This window comes from Chinchilla lanigera, unplaced genomic scaffold (assembly GCF_000276665.1).
Source record: "Chinchilla lanigera isolate Chin_1 unplaced genomic scaffold, ChiLan1.0 scaffold00031, whole genome shotgun sequence".
Taxonomy (NCBI): domain Eukaryota; kingdom Metazoa; phylum Chordata; class Mammalia; order Rodentia; family Chinchillidae; genus Chinchilla; species Chinchilla lanigera.
In genome coordinates, this window is record NW_004955432.1 from 7,604,995 (window position 1) to 7,625,844 (window position 20,850).

A 20,850-nucleotide genomic window follows, 5' to 3' on the forward strand; every position below is an offset into this window, starting at 1 on the left:
ATTGTCTATTTGTTTTCCTGAGAAACTATTTTGTAGATAATAATATGTAAAACGATAACCATTGATAATTTCCTACCATTTTGTCTGTAATTTGCTAAGTCCCCCCTATTATTGTTATCCTTCTTTTATTCTTTAAAATAAAAATTAAAAAAAAAGAACTATTCATATGCATATCAAATACACATGTTAATAAACTTCTGAAAGTTTAAAAAAAAAAAGAGAGAAAAAGAGAGCATAATACTTTCAACCTCTTCTTTTTAACATGTTTTTCATGTCAGAAACTTACTCAGCAGGCTACATAATATTATAGTCTAGAAATTAACATTTGCCTATTATTGAACTTGTGTACCTACTTTTTATATAATTGTTCATTTTTTTGATGAATTCCCAGAAGTGGAATTAGTAAGAACTTTATACCAATTTACTCTCTTAAAAGCAATTTGAAAATAGCCAGATTAGCTTCTTAAGTGCTCTTGTTTGAGATCAAATTTTTTTTCAGTTTCATTATTCAGGGTTTTTGGTTTTTTTTTGAGACAGGGTCTCACTATGAAATTCAGGCTGGCCTGGAGCAACTCGCAGTGATCCTTCTGCCTCAGTCTCGTGAGTGCTGGGATTACAGGGGTGCACCACCATGCCTGACCTCTTTTTTTTTCCCTTGCTTATTTGTATTGTGACAGCCATCTCTTCCTTTCAGAGGGGCTTGTTTTAGCTTGTTTTTTTTCCCCTTGCTTATTTGTATTGTGACAGCCATCTCTTCCTTTCAGAGGGGCTTGTTTTAGCTTGTTTTAGGTTAAGATGACTTGGTAGTTAGTAACTTAAATCATCATTTATCACCATTTTTATAGAATATAGTAGTCTAAAATGCAACATATAGACGTAATTTTTGTTTTCGTCTAATATTTGACCATTTAATATGTACATTAACCTGAAAAATTATTTACTTTTTATTTATTCTTTTGGAGGGTAGGATTAATGCATTGAAAGGTTCCAAAGGAAAAGACTGTGAAATCCCTGTACCTGTTGGTATTTCAGTAACTGACGAAAATGGTAAAATTATAGGTGAGTATACTGTAGCTTTTAAGGTTGTAAAAAATGTAAAGTTGTAAAAAATACATCTTCCAAAATTGGGGATTTTCAGGAATAGCTTCTCTTGAGTTTCTGAGGAGGTTTTTTTAAATGTAAATAATTTTAGCCAATTTTTAAAAAGAGATTTTTTTAAGACATATATAAAAATTGCTGAAAATTACTGATTTTATATTACTTTAAAGATATAAAAGTACTTGGTTTTAAAAATATGACTAATCTCTTCAACTGCTTGCAAAAGTGTTTTCTAGTGTCAGATTTTCTTAAAAACTTATTTTATTGTCTAGTGGTTTGGGGGCTTGAACCCAGGGTCTTACATATACTAGCCAAGAACTCGGCCACTCAGCTATACTCCTAACTCTAATGTCAGAATTTGGAAAAAGTTTAGTCTTATGGTTTAGTCCTTTATGTAAATTACAATTTGGGAGCATATATTATGAAAGAAAAATAGCATACATTATTTATCTTTACTGTGTTCTCTTATTCATTTAAAGGAGAGCTCAATAAGGAGGAAGACAGGCTGAAGGTAGCTGAAGGTGGCCTTGGTGGTAAACTACTTACAAATTTCTTACCACTGAAAGGCCAGAAACGAGTGATCCACCTTGACCTGAAACTTATAGCTGATGTAGCCCTAGTAGGGTAAGTACTGTTCATATTTTTAATATACTTTATAAATGTTAATAGTAGTTTGGAGGCAGAATTATTTCTAGTTTATAGAATTTGTATGTTGGGTGTACTTGGAGGGCATATAACTAACTATACAGTTGACCAGCAAACAATGGAAAGTTGGGGTGCCAGTCTCAGCATGATTGTTTCTCTAGTCAAAAGTCTGCATGTAACTTTTGCTACCCCCAGAGTTTAGCTACTGCTACCCTGTTGGTTGACTGGAAAACATGAACAGTCCACACATATTTTGTATATGTACTGTACATGATGAAAAATATAAGAGCTATGAGATCACTTTTGGGGGTGTTGTTTGTTTGAGACGATGTCTTGCTATGTAGTTTAGGCTGGACTTGAACTCACTGTACCGCCCAGGCTGGCCTCACACTCACAGCAGGTTGAGTGCTGGGATTACAGGCCTACACCACCACACCTGACTTGTGTAAAATCACGTTTTACTGTGCTCTGCAGTTTACTGGAGAGAGGAACTGCCCATGTGGAGATGATTAGTATTATATAGCATTTTAAGCAGATATTTGCAACACTTGAGCACACTGCAGTAACAACAGGAGGTGACTGAAAATACTACAGTAGTTCAATGTGTACTATACCCAATATTTTATAGTTATGATTTAATACTCATTTTTCTTGACTGCAGACAGCACCATATATATTGTTTGTATGCATAAGTTGTGATAAATTTTAACTTTCATAATAGATTTGTGTGTATTTTATGTAAAAATAATAAAGTAGCCTTTACAGATATTTTTGTGTGTGCATGATATTCCTTTTTCTTAATTTCTCTGGTTTGTCTGAGTTGCCCATTTCATCTACAAATTTTTACAAATTTTTGCTGATTCCAAACCAAAAAAAATCTGTATGAGTGAGCCCTTGTAGTTCAAACTTGTGCTATTGAGGGTCAACCGTAGTTATTTTCACTTGTCAAATAAGAGTGTCATAGTTGCTATTCATTTCTAAAAGGAAGAGCAGAGCAATTGAATGGGTCAGTAGAATGTTAAAGAATGGTTTTTAAAAATTGATCAGCCAATTTCTATTTATCAAAACTGTGAAAGTCTTTCAGCTAATGTTCATGACTAAATTGAGGTTGGGGGCTTTTTTAAAAAAATTCATATATTCCTGCTGTAATCATGAATGATTAAGGACTTAATGAAAGTGTAGTAGACATTAAGAAATCTCTTGTCATAGAACCATAGAGGAAAAATCTACTGATCATCAACACAGCTGACTAGATGTGGTGCTAAGGGATGTTTTGAAAAAAACTCAGACAAATGGAATTTTATAATAAGGTTAAAGAATTTGCAGATATAAAATTAGAAATGGAAACAAACTGCACTTGTAGCAGTACACAGAAGAGCATGCCTGTAATCCTAGCACTTAGAAAGCTGAGGTAGGAGGCTCCTCAGGAGTTTGAGGCCAGCTTGGGCTACATAGTGAGTTCAAGGCCAGCTTGGACTACATAGCCAGGCCCTGTATCAAAAAAAGAGAAAGCATACAGAAGGAAGGAAGAAGAAGGGACTGTGACTGAGAAGTTTTTGAGAGTGTAAATAGAGAGGTTGAAGTTAGCATTGAACAAAGGGCCAGTGGCCCATCGAGGCAGTCCCAGGGCTCAGACTCACACCCTTCTGGGCGCTGAATCAGCTCTTGCTGTCACTGTTGCTGTGCCTGTGCATCTGCTTAGAATCTCCCTGTTCTCGGAGTTGCAGGCCTTATAGTCCTCTCTTTCGCCGCTCTCCACTCTCTTGTCAAGCAGTGCTCTTGTGCTCTGAGATTTGCAGCTCGAGTGCACTGGAGGTAGACGAATAGCAAGACAGAGCGAAGGAAGAGGAACTTTCAGATTGCTTTTCTTGTTTCTTGTGCTGCTTCTGGGTCCTCCACTATAATTACACTTACTCAGGTGGAAGGCTTAAGAATGAGGGAAAAGTGTCTCACTGCTGCTCTATTCCAAATTTCTAGTTTTCTTTCATGCTTTTAAAAAAAATATCTCTTTTCATGTTCCTCTCCAGCTATCTCACTGCTTGTTTACCAGACTCTTGAAGTCTAAATCCCTTATTTATCCTGCCTGACCAGCCACTGGCTCTTAACCACCAATGGCTTGAAGTTCGCAGAGGCCTCGTTCCGATCCTGGCTATTCACATTTAATTTTTTTTTTTTTTTAACAAACATAGTTATAGGGATTATGAGGCATAGATTCTATAATCCTCTGTATTTGTCAGGAATATTGTGGGTTTAATAGGATTTTGTGGATAAGACTGGCAGTCCAGTGATTTACCATCTCATTTGGTAGAAAAATGTGTTTGAGATTCCAAAGAGACATCTTTACAGATGAAAAAGAGCGTAGTAAAGCTGAGTAGTAAAAGTAGGGAACTCAGGATAGACCGGGTTAGGATCTTAAACCCTCAAAGGAGTGGCTTTATATCAGCATTAGAAAATACGGCAGTGAAACCCGAGTGGTGTCAGATAAGTTACACAGCCTTCTCAAGCGTCATTCAGCTCATCTTTAATAGTGGCAAGAGATGGTTTTTACCTTAAATGTTGGTGAGTAGAATGACACATTTACAGTGGAACACATGCTTTGTATTTGTGTGTACCTGATGAATTGTAGCTTGCACCACTACCATTGTCTTCATGTTGCTGATTTGTTAGAGACTTCACATAATGAAATACTGGCATTTCAGAAGTGCATTTGAAATTACATTCAATAATTAAAGTATCGCAATTGTTAAGCAAAATGTTTAATGTATGTATATTCTAGTGGTTTTAAATCAGACAGCTATTCTTGAAGCTGCTACTATGAATACCAGTGTAAGTAGATAACCTTTTAGTTATTGTGAGGAATGAACTGAGCCTGAGAACTAATACACTGTATACTGCCATTGTCAAATCTGGTCTTTGCATTTCAGCTTCTAAAATTTTCATTATGTAGTTCTCGAGAAAAATCTCAAGTATCTATTCTATAACCATAAACAGCCTTCTACTTACATACTTTGATTTCCTTGGAAAAGTTGCTTGAATTTTTCTGAGTTTTATTATGAAAACATGAGGATAATTAAAAGCAAATAAACTAGTTAACTTATTCTCATGGACAAAAATGCCTGTAATTTTCTTTCAAAAAATTACTAGAGCATAAGTGAAATAGGATGTGGGAAAATAATTTATGTCCCAGGGGAAACAGATCACATAATTCATTACAAAAAGCCTTTATGAGGAAAATTGTTAAAAGAGCTCCACTGCAAAGCTTATAGGTTTTTATAGAATTCCACAGGTATATTTTCATAGTATACCGTTTTCCCAAGAAAGCTTGGGAGCTTTTGAAAAAAGAGCTTCCTCAGCCTGTATGTCCATCAATAAGTGGGTAGATAAAAAAGATACATGAATGGCAAGCCAGGATAGAGAAGATATATACCAAATCCCCACAATGAATGTAATCATTATGTATCACAAATGTACTAAGAAAAATTGAAAAATTTTAAAATTTATTAGTACGTGTTTGCAGTACATAATGATCACATTGATCATGAGGGATCTGTACATGTACATAACACATCTTAATTCTTTTTGTGTCCCCTTCACCTCCCATCCCTCCAACCCTTCTTCCTCTCCCCACTGACAGAAGCTCCATTTCCATTCTTTTTCAGTTCTTTTTCCTTTAAATCCCTTTTCTCTTCCTTCCCTCTCCCCTCACCCATCTCTTGCTGCCCTTCCCATTTGAAAAAAATCCTTCCTGCTTCTTAATATCTGTCTCCATTTTGCTCCTTATTTATGCTTTGGGTTTCTCACACAAGAGAAAAAATGTAATATTTAAACTTGTGTGTCTGATTTGCTTCACTTGAGATTATGTTCTCAAGGTGCATCTATTTACCTACAAATGATTCAAGTTAACCTTTATGGCAGGGTAGTACTCCGTTGTATATAAATACCACATTTTCCTTATCTGTTCATCTGTTGATGGTCGTATGGTCTGTGTCCAAGACTTAGCTATTATTGTGCTGCTATAAACATGAGTATACATGTATCAATGGATAGTGATGATTTAAATCTTTCAAGAAGGTACCTAGAAGGGTATAGCTGGGTCAAATGGAATGTCTAATTTTAGTTTTTTTGAGGAATCTGTATACTGATTTGTATAGTGATTGTACCAGTTCACACTCCCACCACCAATAGAGGACTTCTTTTTCCCATGTGCTCTTGCAAGCATAAAAATTTTTTTAAAATTTAGATGTTATTTAAAAAAAAATTTCCCCAGATTTGAATGAAAACTGTGAAGGCAAAGGATCATGTTTGTCTCATTACTATATTGGTTTATTTTGGGAGGGAGATTTTTTTTTTTAAAATAAGGTCTCACTACATAGCCTAGGCTGGCCTTGAACTCTTGTGATCTCCTGCCTCAGCCTCCAGAGTGCTGGGATTATAGGCATGTGCTACCATGCCCTGCTTTTATTGCCGTATTTTCTAGTGCTGTCTGTTACAAAGTCAATGCTCGGTAAATATTTGCTGGATAAATTTAATGTAAATATGTTATTGAGATATAGGAAAGAATCTTTTAAGTGGCCCCCATTCTTGGTACTTTTTAAATACACATAGTGGACCTTTTCTGAGTCAATTTAACAAGATGAAATCACTTTTTAAATACACATAGTGGACCTTTTCTGAGCACAATTTAACAAGATGAAATCACCATCTTTAAAGTGAATATAGATTTTAATCTGTATTTTCTGTTCTAGAAATTTATTCCAAGAAAGAGGGTGAAGATACAAGTTTTAAGAAAAAAGTAGATCAATGATACACCACTCAGAAGTGAATGTTAACACTCTCCTTTAGCTGTGTATGTTTTTGGTTTTAGCACTGTGGATGAGCCCAGGGGTTGGCACATATGTAGGCAAGTGCTCTCCCGTTGAGCTGTATTGGGGTAGGGTCTAACTTAACTCCAGGCTGTCCTCAAACTGTTGATCCTCCTACCTAGGCCTCTCAAGTAGCTGGGATTATAGGTATGCAGCACTGTGTCCGGCATATTTTTATAATGTTATTTACAATGGCAAACATAAAGTAAAATCAGTTGAGTATGTTACACTGCTGAGGGGCAGCAGACATATTAGGCTTGTGTAAAGGCAACATGGTGTGGAATTTATTATGCCTGAGTGCAGGCAGGCAGAGAGCGTAAGACCCTCTGCCCCAAACAAAGTGTGTCCCTTATATAGGGATAGAAGGCAGGGGACATTAGACGAGAAGATTTTAAACATCTGTGGTCAAAGTTCTCTAGGTGTCCTGCACCTCGGTGGGCAAAGTCCTTGAAGCGTTTGAGGTCAGTGTAACTTTTCAGGTGTCTCCAGATGTTGCCAGATGTTGCCAGATGTCCTGGGACATGCAAGACTGTCTTACCTTATCTCCTTTCCTGTGCTTGAGGATGACAGCCTCAGATACTGAGCTGAGTTCCCTGCAGAGAGTAGTGCCTGTGCCAGGTAGCAGGTTGGGGGCTGGGGAAGTCAGGCTGGATTCAAACTTTATAGTCACCTTATATTACTTAGTTAAAAACCAAGCCAACCAACTATGAAGTAATGTTTTGTTTTTTGGTCAGTACTTTACAACTACCAATTTATACAAAATCCAGGCCAAAGAAGTGTGATAAATGATACCATGGAGACACCAGTAGAAAAATCCAGGCTGCCTGAAAAAGAAACAATGACAGTTTTCTAAAAAGTAAAATGCAAAAGGAAACAAAGTGGAGAAAGTTTACATCCAAAGAGATTTAAGAGACAAACTAGCTAATTTAATTGCATGAACTGTATTTGGGTATCTGTGTGTGTGTGTGTGTGTGTGTGTGTGTATGTATGTGTGTGTGTTTTTGAGACAGGGTCTCCCTATACAGTTTAGACTGGCCTTGAGCTCACTTTGTAGCTCAGGCTGGTCTCAAACTCACATGATCCTTCTGCCTCAGCCTCCCAGGTGCTGGGATTACAGGCGTGTGCCACCATGCCTGGCCTTGGGTATCTATTCAAACAAACCAAATTTTAAAATTATACTGGCCATGTGTTAATATTTGCTAAAGCTGGATGATAACTATGGGATTCAGTACTCCGCTTTTGCATATGTTTGAAAGTGTGGATTGCAGGGTTTTTAAATTTTTTTCTTTTTCAAGGTTTCTTTTTTATATAATTAGAATAATAATTATTTCATTCTCTTAATTCTGAAACATTTTCAGTATCCAGCATGAATTTTTCATTTCCTTTTTCAAAAAGCACATTTTGTTCTCAAAAAAGTAAGTTTTTTCAAGATTATTTTAGATTTATAGTCTATTTTCTTTTGGAGGGAGGGTACTGGGTATTGAAGTCAGAATGCTGTGTATACTAAGTGTATACTTTATCACCAAGCTATACTCCCAACCCCTGTGATTTACTGTGAACAGCAGAAGTATGCAAGAAGTCTTTTCAATTCAGAAATAAGCATGTATGGGTAATATTGATATTCATTATAATGTGTAGTTGTATTTAATTATTTCAGATTCCCAAATGCTGGAAAATCCTCCTTGCTAAGTCAGATTTCCCATGCAAAGCCAGAAATTGCAAGTTATGCATGTAAGTATAATTTGATTTTGTATTTTAATGTATACAGGTAAAGTTTTAAAGACTGATTTTTCTGAGTATATATAAATTACAACTCCAAGGGTACCTTTAGTATGAAGACTTCTTTTGGCACTTAGAATACATACCTTTTTTTTTTTAAATTAATCTTTGAACCTCTATGGCAGTCAGTAAAGTTTCTTATACTTGTAAGATACTTTGTTGCATTTACTTCTCTGTTGCACAATCATTAATTTGGTTTGTTTAGGATTTTATAAGCTATTGACCCTTTATCTAGCATTGTGATAAATTCTAGGAATGCAGAGATAATACATTTATTCATTTAGCAAAGAAATTTCTAGGAACCACATTAATTTATGTGGTTACAAAGAGTGGTAAGTAAAACCAGCTAATGTGCTGACATTAACTGTGCTTACAAATAGTGGGAAGCATACATATCACTAAGAAATATAGAGGACTATGAAAGTGTTCTGTGACACTTCATATTGTGGGTGTGGGTGCCTGCTTTAGATATCCTCGAGGAAGTGTGGTGCTCGGGCTGACTTATGAGGAATAATCGAGTTAATAGTGAGAAAGATAATGGAAACTTAGGTTAATAGAGAGTGAATATGGTAGGATCTCTGCCATTATTAAAAAGACATAGAATGGCATTAACCTGGAAAATAAAGTTAAACAATCCAAAAGCTAGACTCTGACTAAGGGTTAATTTTGTACTCATTGTTATAAATTATATGTTCTAATACGTAGCACTCTTGTGAAGCCAAAGAAATGTAAAAAAGCGTAGGAAAGAGGCTAATGTAGGACTGGCAAAGCTTAAGAATAACTGCCTTAGAAGGGAATAGATATTTTTCAGCTCCAGACTTAACTGACAGAAACTTAAGTCCCGAGCCTTCCAAATATCCTTTAAAGTGCAATGGAAGAAATTTTGAGGCCCAGTAAGATGAGGCTTGTGCCTGTACAGATATTGAAAATCAGTATTTGTCATTTTTCAAATACATTTCACATGGCAAAGATAATTGTAGCTTCCATTTCAACAACTTAGAAAAAAACTTACTGTTCACAGAAACAAAATCCTGTTTATTCTGTACATAATTCCAAGACAGCTTTCAAGAACCAGCCTTTACTTTAGCCTTAACCTGTTGTTTTTCCTTTCAGTTACAACGTTAAAGCCTGAACTTGGAAAGGTTATGTATGATGATTTCAAACAGGTGATGATTTTTAAAATAAAAGACTTGATTAGAAGTGAAAATACTTTAGTACTAGGGCTTTATACTGCAATAGTTTTGCCTGTTTCTGTGGTGCTAAGTGGAAAAAAGCCGAGAATTTTTTATTATGTTAAGTGAAATTGTGCTTTTATTAATTCTGCTGGGCTCCATCACAGTAACACATTCGTGTAAGAGTTTAATGTTGTGTTCTTCCAGATGTTGTGCCCTACAGTATCACGTCCTCATTGTGTCATCTTTCATCTGTTTCTTCTCATTGCAATCCCTCTTTTACTACCATGGTGGATTATTGCTCTTCATTTCCTAAAAGCACTTTCTAAAGTTAGTGGAAATGATTCCATTTCAACTTTTATTTGAGCGGGGGAAGTTTTAATAGGATTTATTTTTTGTTCACTTGAAACTCCACTTAGACATATTTTTATGTTCTATGAGTTTCTTATGTTAGTATGTTCTATTAGTTTATTTTTGTGGTGCTTAGGATCAGACCCAGGACCTTACGCATGCAAGGCAAAAGCTCTACCACTGAACCACAGTCTCAGCTTAATAGGATTTAATATCTTGTAGTTATTAATTTTTCCCTGATAAGGAAGAATTATAGATCTTCTTTATGTGTACATAGAATATTGCATTTAGATGTTTATAGCAGCTTTATTCATAATTACCAAAACTTGAAAACAACCAAAATATCTTTCAGTAGGTAAATCGATAAGTAAAACTGTGTTATATGTAGAAAATTGAATATTCAGTTTATGGAAAGATACACAAGAACCTCAAGTGGACATTATAAGCAAAGGATGCCAGTCTTCAAAGGCTACAGGCAGTGTGCGATTCAAACTGTATGACCTGTCTGAGAAAAGCAAACTGGAGAAAACAAAAAAGATGAGTGGTTGCCAGGAGGAAGGAGGGGTGAATAGGCAGAGCACAGCAAATGTTCAGGAGAGTGGGACTATTCTGTAGGGGACTGTACTAGTGGATCCGTTGTATTTTGTCAAAATACAAAATAAAATACGAGGTTGGGTGATAATGATAGGTTCAAATCAGTTTATATAGTTCTCTGACATGCTTCAAATTTCCTCTGAAGGAAATTTGAGGGCAGGAGGCTGTCATGCCCTCTTGCCATATCGCCCCAGTTTCCTTTTAAGACTTTGGAGTTCTTGTCCACACTGATCAGTGTGTGTAGAGCTGCTACTTCTCAACCCTTCTTGCTCTCATTCTCATTACCTCTAAAAAGAGTATAGCAATACTATAGCTGTTTACTTTTTTTTTGTTTTAAAGAGAGTAGTAAATGAGAAATAAACAAAGAAATAGAGCAGTAGCAGCATACCAGTATCACAAGCATAAACAAATCAAAGCAAGAACATTCAAAGGGATACAGAGTCTCAAGACAAAATAATACGAATCAACAGTGGTTGTTACATTACATATTGCTATCTTCAACTACATTGCTCAGACTACCCAATGTAACAATGAAAGTTTGTTCAAGCCATTATAGGGAATAAGAAAATAGTTGTTCGATGAAACAGTAGAGATAATACAGAGTTTCACTAGACAAGATGGTAGGAGTTCACCATTGTAATTCCACTGCATATTGTTACCTTCAAATCAGTTGCTCAGACCACCAGACACAAGCATGCACAATCAATCAGAACTTTAAAAATTGTAATCATTAACTGTTCATTTTAATACACCATCAGACATCAGCAATACAGTTATTGCAGCTATTCATGAGGGAAAGAAAAAAGGAATGCAAAATATAGCTGTTCACTTTGAATTGATAGTAGTTCTGCTGGCATAATATGAACAGAAAAGGAACACTGACACTACTTACAAATTGAATTTAAAACTTAGAACTACTGAGCTATACTTAGAACTACTTAGCTATACTTATTAATTAACTTCCTAATTAATATTCTTACAAACTTTAATGAATTCAAGTTGTGAAAGTTAAAATTCTATAAAAAAATCGTAAAGCAGTTTATGGAAAATACAGATTTATGTGATGACTAAATGTTAAAAGTAATAAACTGATACTTCAGTTCTCTAGATTATTAGCTGAATAATTTAAACTGGGACTCTAATATCTGATAATAAAGGATTTTGATGCTTAACACATTTATTTTGCTACAAAGGTGTCTTGGCATTTCAGAAGTGTAGTGGGAATTATAAATCATGAACTCATTGTATTTGAAATATAAAAATTTGGGGATATAAATGAACTGTGATTTTAATGTATTTTTCTTTTTTTATCACGTTGTTAACTCTGTAACAGATATCAGTAGCTGATCTCCCAGGTTTGATAGAAGGAGCACATATGAACAAAGGAATGGGCCATAAATTTCTGAAGCACATAGAAAGAACTAACCAACTACTTTTTGTTGTAAGTCATGTGCATACCAACATGATGTTCAAATGAGTGAACTTTGTTTTGCTAGAAATGTTTTATTATAAGTAAGACTTAAAAATATAGTTATGTGCTACACAATCACATTTTGGTAGCAATGGTCTGCATACAACATATGGAGGTCCCATAAGAATGTATTGCCTAGTGACATTATAGCTTAATTTGTGTAAGTACAATTTGTGGTGTTCACACAATCATGCAGTTATCTACTGATAGAGTTCTTAGAGTATATCCCTGTTAAGTGACACATGACTGTACTAACATATGTCACTCCACTAGGTATTCAGATGGACAAGTACATACAGTAGGTAATTCTTATTTATAAGATATGGAGATGGAAATGATGCTAAGTTTAGTCATAATTGTGAAGATTTCATTCCTTAATAGTTCTGCCATATTATATAGAATATATAGTGTCTCTTTCATACACTACTGATGGTGCTTAAGTTATAGATGAGATTGTTTGCATTGTTATAAATTGTCTTATTAATGAGTCCATTTCATCAGAATTGTAATTATTTTGATACTTCAGTTCTGTTACTTTGAATTACTAAATTATCAGTATACATTGGGAAATTATTTGTAGCTTGAATAAGACATTTTAAAACACAGGAATGTATAACCATTCTTATGCTAACTGTGTTTTGTTCTCTCTTTTGTTTTTTAGGTTGATATTTCTGGATTTCAGCTTTCTTCCCGAACTAAGTATAGAAGTGCTTTTGAAACCATAATACTGCTTACAAAAGTAGGTTTTCTGTTTTACTGTGTTCTACATCTGTTCTAATATGTAGGCTTGTAAAACAATAATTAGAATAAGTACATATTCATTTCTTTTTAAAGCTTTTAAATGAGTTTAAAAATTACTTATATTTTTTATTTCCAGTTCTTTAATATTCACTGGCTTCTCAAACTACTGCAATAGATAAAATCCTCCTAGGCTTCCAAATCCCCCATATACACTTCTCAGATTTTATCTTACTTCAGCTTTGACATGCTATGTATTTCTTCTTGATACATTCTCCATTCTTAGCTTCACAAGCTAATCTAGCTTTATTCTTGTTTATTGGACTATTTCTTAGTCTACTTTTTAAGCATTTGGGTTTTTTTCCAGTGCTGGGATCAGTCTTTGGGCCGTATCAAATAGTAGGGAAGTGCTCTACCGCTGAGCTACATTCTAGCCCTCTGTTCATGCTTTTGTGTGTGTGTGTGTGTGTGTGTGTGTGTGTACCAGGAATCGAACTCACGACCTCACGCTTATCAGGCAGGGGCTGTGCCACTGAGCTATATCCCCAGCCCCCCTCTGCTTATGCTTTAACTAACATTATTCAGTTTGTAGGAACCCAGTTGTGCAATCTAACCCGTTCTCATTGATTAGTTACAGTTACTATACTAATGACTGTCAGATTTGTACTTGATACCCAGATCTTTCGTTTGGGCTTTAGGATAGGGACCTAGTGGGCATCCTTGATTGGATGTTCTCCTAGCCACTCAAATCATGTGTATAAAACTGAACTCTTTTTACAAAAAAGCTCTTTAGTCATGTGCACTTTATTGAGTGTGTAAGCTGAAAGCCTGGGTGGTGGGTTTGATTCTCTCCCTTACCTACATCAAGCTCCATCAGTTTCCTATCCTGAATCTCTGGATGCCATCCACATGCCTCAACCACACTGTCCTAATCGTCAACCCCTTGCACTGGAATAATGTATCCGGTCCTTTCTGGTCTCCTTGCTTCCAGTCTTACTTTGCTCCAGGACCTTTTTCACATGGCGCTAACGTGATCTTTGTAAAAGAACCAAGCTCATGTTTGTTCCATGCCTGAAGCACTTTGATGGCCCCTATTGCTTTTAGGTTATAGAGTCTAACCTGATCATGGTCTGTGAGGTTTGGCAAGTCTGGGGACCTTGCCCACTAGGTCTTCTCTTCCCTTGCTCTAACATGCTGCATTCCAGCCATGTGGTCTCTCTCTAATATGACAGGATACTATTTACCTCCAGGACTTTATAGGTTTTGTTTGCTACTTTTTATCTAAATGAATAAATTTCTGTGAACATTTATGTATGTGGTTGTGCAACGTTTTCATTTCTCTTGGATATATACCTAGGAGAGGAATTAATGTATCATGTTTTAACTTTTTGACATTTTGAGGAACTGCCAAACGGTTTTCCAAATTTGCTGCACCACGCACCACTTTACATCCAACCTGGAATGTATGAGAATTTCACTATTTCCGCATCGGTGTCAGTACTTGTTATTTTGTGTGATTTTAAGTTAAGCCATTCAAGTGGGAGTGCTGTATTACTTCACTGCTGTTTTGACTTGCATTTCTCTTATGATTAGTGATGCTGAGCACAGTCAACAGTCAGCAGTGAAGAGACTAACAAATGAGAGACAGTATTTGTATTGCACAGCTATTTTCTTTTTTTGTTGTTGTTCTGATGCCAGGAATCGAACTCACGACCTCACGCTTGCCAGGCAGGCACTGTGCCCCTCAGCTATATCCCCAGCCCGAGAGACAGTATTTGTAAAACCATTCACCTGAGAAGGGGTTAATACCCAAAATGTGTTAGGAACTTGGTGTATACCTAAATCCCAGCTGCTTGAAAGTCTGAGGCAAAGAGATCTAGAGTTTAAGACCAGCCTAGGGAAAGTGGCAAGGCTTCATCTCAAAAGGAAGGGAAAAGAGCACCAGGCATGATGGCACATATCTGTAATCCCAGCACTCTAGGAAATTGAGACAGGAGGATCAAAAGTTCAAGGGCAGCTTTGCCAATTTACCAAGACCCTGTTTCAAAATAAACAGGTGGGGTAGTGGCATGGTGTTTGCCCTCCATGTACAAGGCCCTAGGTTCCATTCCCAGAATCGTTAAAAAAACAAACAAACAAAAAAAAAAGATGAAATAAAAATGGGCAGGTGTTATGGCTTGTGTTTAGATGTCCTCCCAAAGCTTCATGTGGTCATGGGGGTGTATTTTCAGAGGTGGCTGGATCTAGAGTGTGTGACACTGAGATTGATTGATGGTGCAAGGCTAAGGTCAAGGGCACAAGGATTCAGGATGTGAGTGTGACCTGCCATAAGGGTGGGTAGCCTGGTGAAGATAAGGGGGGTAGAAAGAACTGTGGTCTTCCTTGCTTGCTTTTTCTGGCTTCTGCCTGCCATGAACTATTTCTCCTCTGTGATGCCCCTTTGGCAACCCACCCTGCCTAGAAGCCAGCTGATTATGGACTGGAACCTCTACCAACTGTGAGCTAAATAAACCTTTGCTTCTTTAACTTTTGGTGTTTTGTTTTTTGTTTTTTATTTTTTTTGTCTCAGCAAGGAGAAGAGTAACTAAGACAGCAGGGGATGTAGCTCAGTGTGACGTCCTAGATTCAGTCCCTAGTATTGTTTTAAAAAATAAAAATTTATTAAGAACCCCTCAATAACAAGAAAACAAAATAAAGACAAAACAAAACATGAATACAAGGAATCTATGGCTTATGCCTAGGTGTCTCCCCAAAGCTTCATGTCATCATAGGTGGGGTTTTTTCAGAGGGGCTGGGTCTAGAGTGTGTGATGTTGGGATTAAGGGTGTATGACTACTAAATCAGTCCACTGATTTGTTTGGCATAGTTCTGAGTTTGAGTGTTGCCCGCCCTAAGGGTGGGTAGCCTTAATAAAACAGGGACAGAGAGAAGCTGCCATTGTCACTTGTTGCTTGCCTGCTGTTTGTTGCCTCCCGCCTGCCCTGCTTTGCCAAATCTTTCCTCCTTTGGGTGTTGGGTATTTTGTTTCAGCAATGAGAAAAGTAACTAAGACAGTGTGGTATTCTGTGAATACTATAGGTGTACTGCAAAATAATCAGTATTGACTTATGAATTTTGTTTCTGTGAAATCCAAATACCTACACTTGGTTCTAGACACAAAATCATCTATCTCCTGGAAGCCACTTGAGCTAACATATTCTATCACATGACCTAACCAGAAGCATTTTCTAAATTTCCTTTGTTTTATGGTTATTGAGATTTACTGCATTTCAGTGATGTAAATGTAGATGGAAATGTAGATTTCCAAGGTGAGGCCTGGGAATGTAGCTTAGTCTGCTTTGCACGTGGAGGGCCTAGGTTCAATCCTAGCACTGCAAAAAGAGAGATTTCTCAGATTATTAAAGAAGGACATTACCACATGATTAATTTATATAGATACTGTTATAAGATTATTTATTTTTCTCTTAATTTAAAGGAGTTGGAGTTGTACAAAGAGGAACTTCAAATGAAACCTGCACTCCTGGCAGTTAATAAAATGGACTTGCCAAATGCCCCAGAGAAATTCCATGAGCTAATGAGCCAACTCCAGAATCCTAAAGGTAAACTCACTCATTTTACTTAATTCCAATTTAGTAAGTACTTACTGTGTACAGTGAATGTTAAGTGTTATAATCAGTGGAAAAGAAAATGGATAGTTTCTGCCTTAGAAAAGTATCTCTGAAGAAAGAACACATACCATCAGAAACATTTCAGTAACATTTTAACATAGTCATTACCAAGCTCTGTAATGTGTGATGCAGACTCTAAAGTTAGAGGAGACAAATAAAGATTTACTTGATGGAAGAGGTTAGGCGGTATGAAGAAGACTTAAGATGGGCCCTTTAAAAGTACATGGATTTGGGTAAACGGAGGGAAAAGTCAGAATGTCTCTGGAAGTTTTTCACTTTAATTAACATACGTCACAAGCTCTAGCACTTCATTTCCCTGCTACACCAGAAATACAGAGCCAGTACTTCCAAACAGGTATGTTTCTTTGGAACACCAACTCTATAGATCTTCGAAGAGTATCAGTCTTCTGAAAAGAACTTGAGCCCTTGGTGTATGTTACATGGAAAAATAGATGCTGTTATTCCAAAAGGATTTGTCTGAAATTTCATTAAGGATCGACCTTGCAAAGAAACGTAAAGGCAATCTCTGCAGTTTTATATATGAACCTTTAGAGATCACATGCATCCTATGGTGAAGATGCCTTAATTTCTGAGTCCAGTAAAATGAATGAAGAAAGATAGTTTACGTAATAAGTGGCCAATCTTTTTTTGAGACTAGGTCTCACTATGTATGTGGTTCCGGCTGGTCTTGAACTCACGGTGTAGGTCAGGTTGACCTCAAGCTCACAGCAGTCATCTCACCTTAGCCTTCTGAGTGCTGGGATTAAGATGAGCACCACCATGCCGGGCTCCATGTTTTTAAATAATACTAATTTCTTTGTGTTTTTATGTTTGGAATAAAGGTTGGGGAAAATGGATTATTGTGTATTAGGAATGGCAGAAACAGAAGGTCTTTTCTAAAATCTTTTTTCTACATAATTTATATAGGGCTTTCCTTAAATTAATAATTTACTCCTGCAGTGTAAATATTTCCTAGTAATATTAAGTGTCTGTATTCCTTAATATTAATTGCTTTCCAAGGTCACTCTTTCTGTTCTCTAGTCTTTGGCAGAGAAAAGAATTTTCATGAGTGACAGCAGAAGTGAGGGTAACTCAAGCATTTATTCAAGACCATTATAATTCTTGAGTTAACCTCTCCGGACTTTCTTGGACTTCCTACCGACCTCAGACAGCACGTTTCCTGGTGCCTTGTCCAATCTCTTTCAGCCTAGCCTGTTTAGTTCTTGTCATTATTAGCCCATCCAGTCAGTGTTCTGTCCCCGCTCCCATGTCCACAGAGGCAGCGAAGAGGAAGAAGTAATAGAACATCTGTTTGCCTTTAAGAGCGGCAGATTGCAATCAGAAATGATCTCTGTGTGAACCGTTCCTGTTCCCCCTTCAGTTTTAGTATGGCTCTTGGCATCAGTGATGATAAGCGTTCACTTAGGGAAGTGAAAGTTCTGCACTGTCCAAGGCCAGCTAGAATGTCCCAAATTACAAATGATGCTATTATTTTTGCAGAAACTTCCTTTCAGAGTACTTCTGTTGCCTCACCTTATTGAGCCCCCAAAGCAAATTTTATTACATTTGTAGATATATATCTTCATGATTCATCTATTTATTCTTAGTTTTATTTAAAACATATTTGTCCAAAAATATTGACTGAGCACCGTATGTGACAAGAACCTCATTGTCGTTAGAAAAATCGAAGTGTTCCGCATTTATTAGAGAAGGGAGAAAAGGAACTCAAGGGCAGCTTGGTTCCCTGCTTCACAAATCAACCCTCTAATATAGTTTTGATTTACTTCTCTCTTTAAAAATTTCAGTTTATTACTACAGATGTGTACTACATAATGTTTACACCCCTTGAGGAAAGTTGGGATATAACATAACACATCTTAATTCCTTTTTTCATCCCCTTCTCTTCCCTCCTTCCCCCTCTTCCCTCTTGAGCCCCTCCTTGGTTTTTCTCTGGTACCGGGAACCGAACTCACGACCTTGCGCTTGCCAGGCAGGCGCTTTTGCCGCTGAGCTAAACCCCCAGCCCCGAGCCCCTCCTTTTGTACATGTTTGTAGTACATGTTTATATCCCTTGTGTGGAGTTGGCACGTGTACATAACACATCAAAGACAATAGAAATCACCTTGGCTTTATATTCTTCATTTCAGCTTTTCTGCATTTATTCGAAAAAAACATGATTCCAGACAGGACTATGGAGTTCCAGCATATCATCCCCATCTCTGCTATTACTGGAGAAGGAATAGAAAAATTAAAGAACTGTATAAGGAAATCACTGGATGAACATGCCAGCCAGGAAAATGAAGCATATCATAAGAAGCAGTTGCTTAATTTGCGGATTTCTGATACAGTATCTTACAGTGAGCCTCTAATTCCAGAAAGGATGTAATGGAACTCTGGTAAAAACAGTATTAGTGAATTAGTATGTGGTCCAAAGAGAAGAAAATCATGTCATTTATGACAGCATGGATAAACGTAGCAAACATTGTTAAGAGAAATAAGCCAGTCACAGACAAATGCCACGTGGTCTCACTTCCATGTAATCTGAAATATTTGTTCATAGATGCAGAAAGAGGGGCTGAAGAGATGGCGAAGAGGGAGATGTTAGTGAAAACATAGAAAGTTTCAGTCAGTATAAATTTTGGAGATCTAGCACACTGCTTAGTGTCTATAGTTGTAACTATTATATTTTGAAAGTTGTTAGAAATGTAGGTTGTAAGTATTCACACCACAAAAAAAAATGAGGAAATGCATATGTTAATTATCTTGACTGAGCCATTGAACACTTTATATATTTCAGAACACCATATTATACATACAGATATAAAATTTTTTATCTGTCAACTTAAAAAAGGATATTGAAACTGTATTAAGTTGCAAGCTTTTTCACACTTTTTTAGTATTATTACTGATGTTATATGTGCCATCATTCAAGGTCTATACCTTTTAAGTTATTCTTTTGTAGTTAAGTGTATCAATAATAAAATGAGAACTAAAACATTATATTTTACAAGTTTAGGGCTAATCTACCTATGGTAGCATTCTCTGATATTCCTTTATTGTGTACCTACTGAGAACACTTTGTTCTAATTACACAGGATGGTTCCTTAGATGGATTAGTAGAATGAGCAGCCGGGTTTTTATTTGGGGGGCGGGCTCTGTCATGTACCTGGTTGCACTTAATATATAGTAGTTCTCTTTGTGGAAAACCTCAAAACCCTAGATTGAACATATATCGTCAATGATAATAAAGGTCACAGGTAGTATCCAACAGAAACCAGCAGATCAATGTTAGTTGAGTTGTTTTTGGAAAATTTTTCTTTCCTAAGTACACATATTTTTTCATGCTTTGGAGGAGACTGATCCATGTTTCATTTTCTTAAGTCTGTTTCATTGTTCACTTCGTATTTTAGTAAAGAGAGAATAAGTAGTAAAACTTTGAAATATATTGATCACATATTATATAGATGATTACAAATTCTAAATTTCTGCCTGGGTGCTTAAAAAGTACTGACGAATAGAAATTTCCCATTAAATGACTTTTATATCAAAACATATTATAAAAAATTCAAGTAATGCAAAAACATTTAAGCAAAAAATACTTCCTTTTTGCATGGGACCCCTTAATCCTTTCAGAAAAAGCCACTGTTAATATTTTATGTTCTTGAAAAAGGTTTTATTCATATCCTTACCCAAGTTATTTCTTTATATAAATTTTTCCAACTTTTTTTGTGCAAAATAACAAGGTAATGTGCTTTAAAAAAGTCTTAAATGCTACTTCCTAATTATTAGAAATTATTTTGGAATTTAATACTTAGTAAAGTCTGTCAGGTGTGGTGGCGCATGCCTGTAATCCCAGCACTCGGGAGGCCGAGGCAGGAAGATAACTATGAGTTTGAAGCCAGACGGAACTACATAGCAACACCATGTCTCCAAAAAACAAAATTTTTTTTTACTGAGTTCTGATAGTTCTTGGTAGAACTTGCCATATCAGATTTATTTATCATCATAAAGTACAAGTCTATACTAACACTGTGAAACATTGTACTGTATTATATACCGTTGAGTTGAATCTGCACTGAAGAGTTCACCTATCAATTAAAATGTCAGAGTACTTAGTGTATTGTGCTTTTGTGATATACGGCCATGGGTTGCTTAATGATAGGGATGCAGTCTAAGAAAGCCATATTTTGGTGATTGTTGTGCAAACATAGAGTGTATTTGCACAAATTATGAATGCTTCAAAATCACTAGGTGATAAATCTTGTGGGATCACCATTATATATGCAGTGCATCCTTGATCAAAGTGATGTGGTGCCCTATTATATAACCTGTTACAGTATTATAACAGGTTGATCTTTATTTTCTTTTAAATGATAAATTAGTTATGTAATTGAGAGAAAAGTTTGGTTTTATAATGTGATAAATTAAGTCAAGAGTATTTTATTTCAGGTTTTGTCCACTTAGTTTTTCTG

The 20,850-nt window shown here is 36.2% G+C and overlaps 1 protein-coding gene across 1 annotated transcript in view; it reads left to right on the forward strand.

The window, feature by feature from the left end:
* The window catches only part of Gtpbp10 (GTP-binding protein 10 (putative)), a 25,103-nt gene extending 4,867 nt beyond the window's left edge, over nt 1-20,236 (forward strand). The window contains exons 3-10 of the mRNA XM_005387991.2: nt 968-1,059; nt 1,578-1,722; nt 8,263-8,336; nt 9,498-9,550; nt 11,835-11,942; nt 12,634-12,711; nt 16,186-16,309; nt 18,526-20,236. Of these exons, the coding sequence (XP_005388048.1) occupies nt 968-1,059; nt 1,578-1,722; nt 8,263-8,336; nt 9,498-9,550; nt 11,835-11,942; nt 12,634-12,711; nt 16,186-16,309; nt 18,526-18,764 (913 nt within the window). The 3' untranslated portion in view covers nt 18,765-20,236. The remainder of the gene's footprint in view (nt 1-967; nt 1,060-1,577; nt 1,723-8,262; nt 8,337-9,497; nt 9,551-11,834; nt 11,943-12,633; nt 12,712-16,185; nt 16,310-18,525) is intronic.
* Nucleotides 20,237-20,850: the final 614 nt, after the last annotated feature.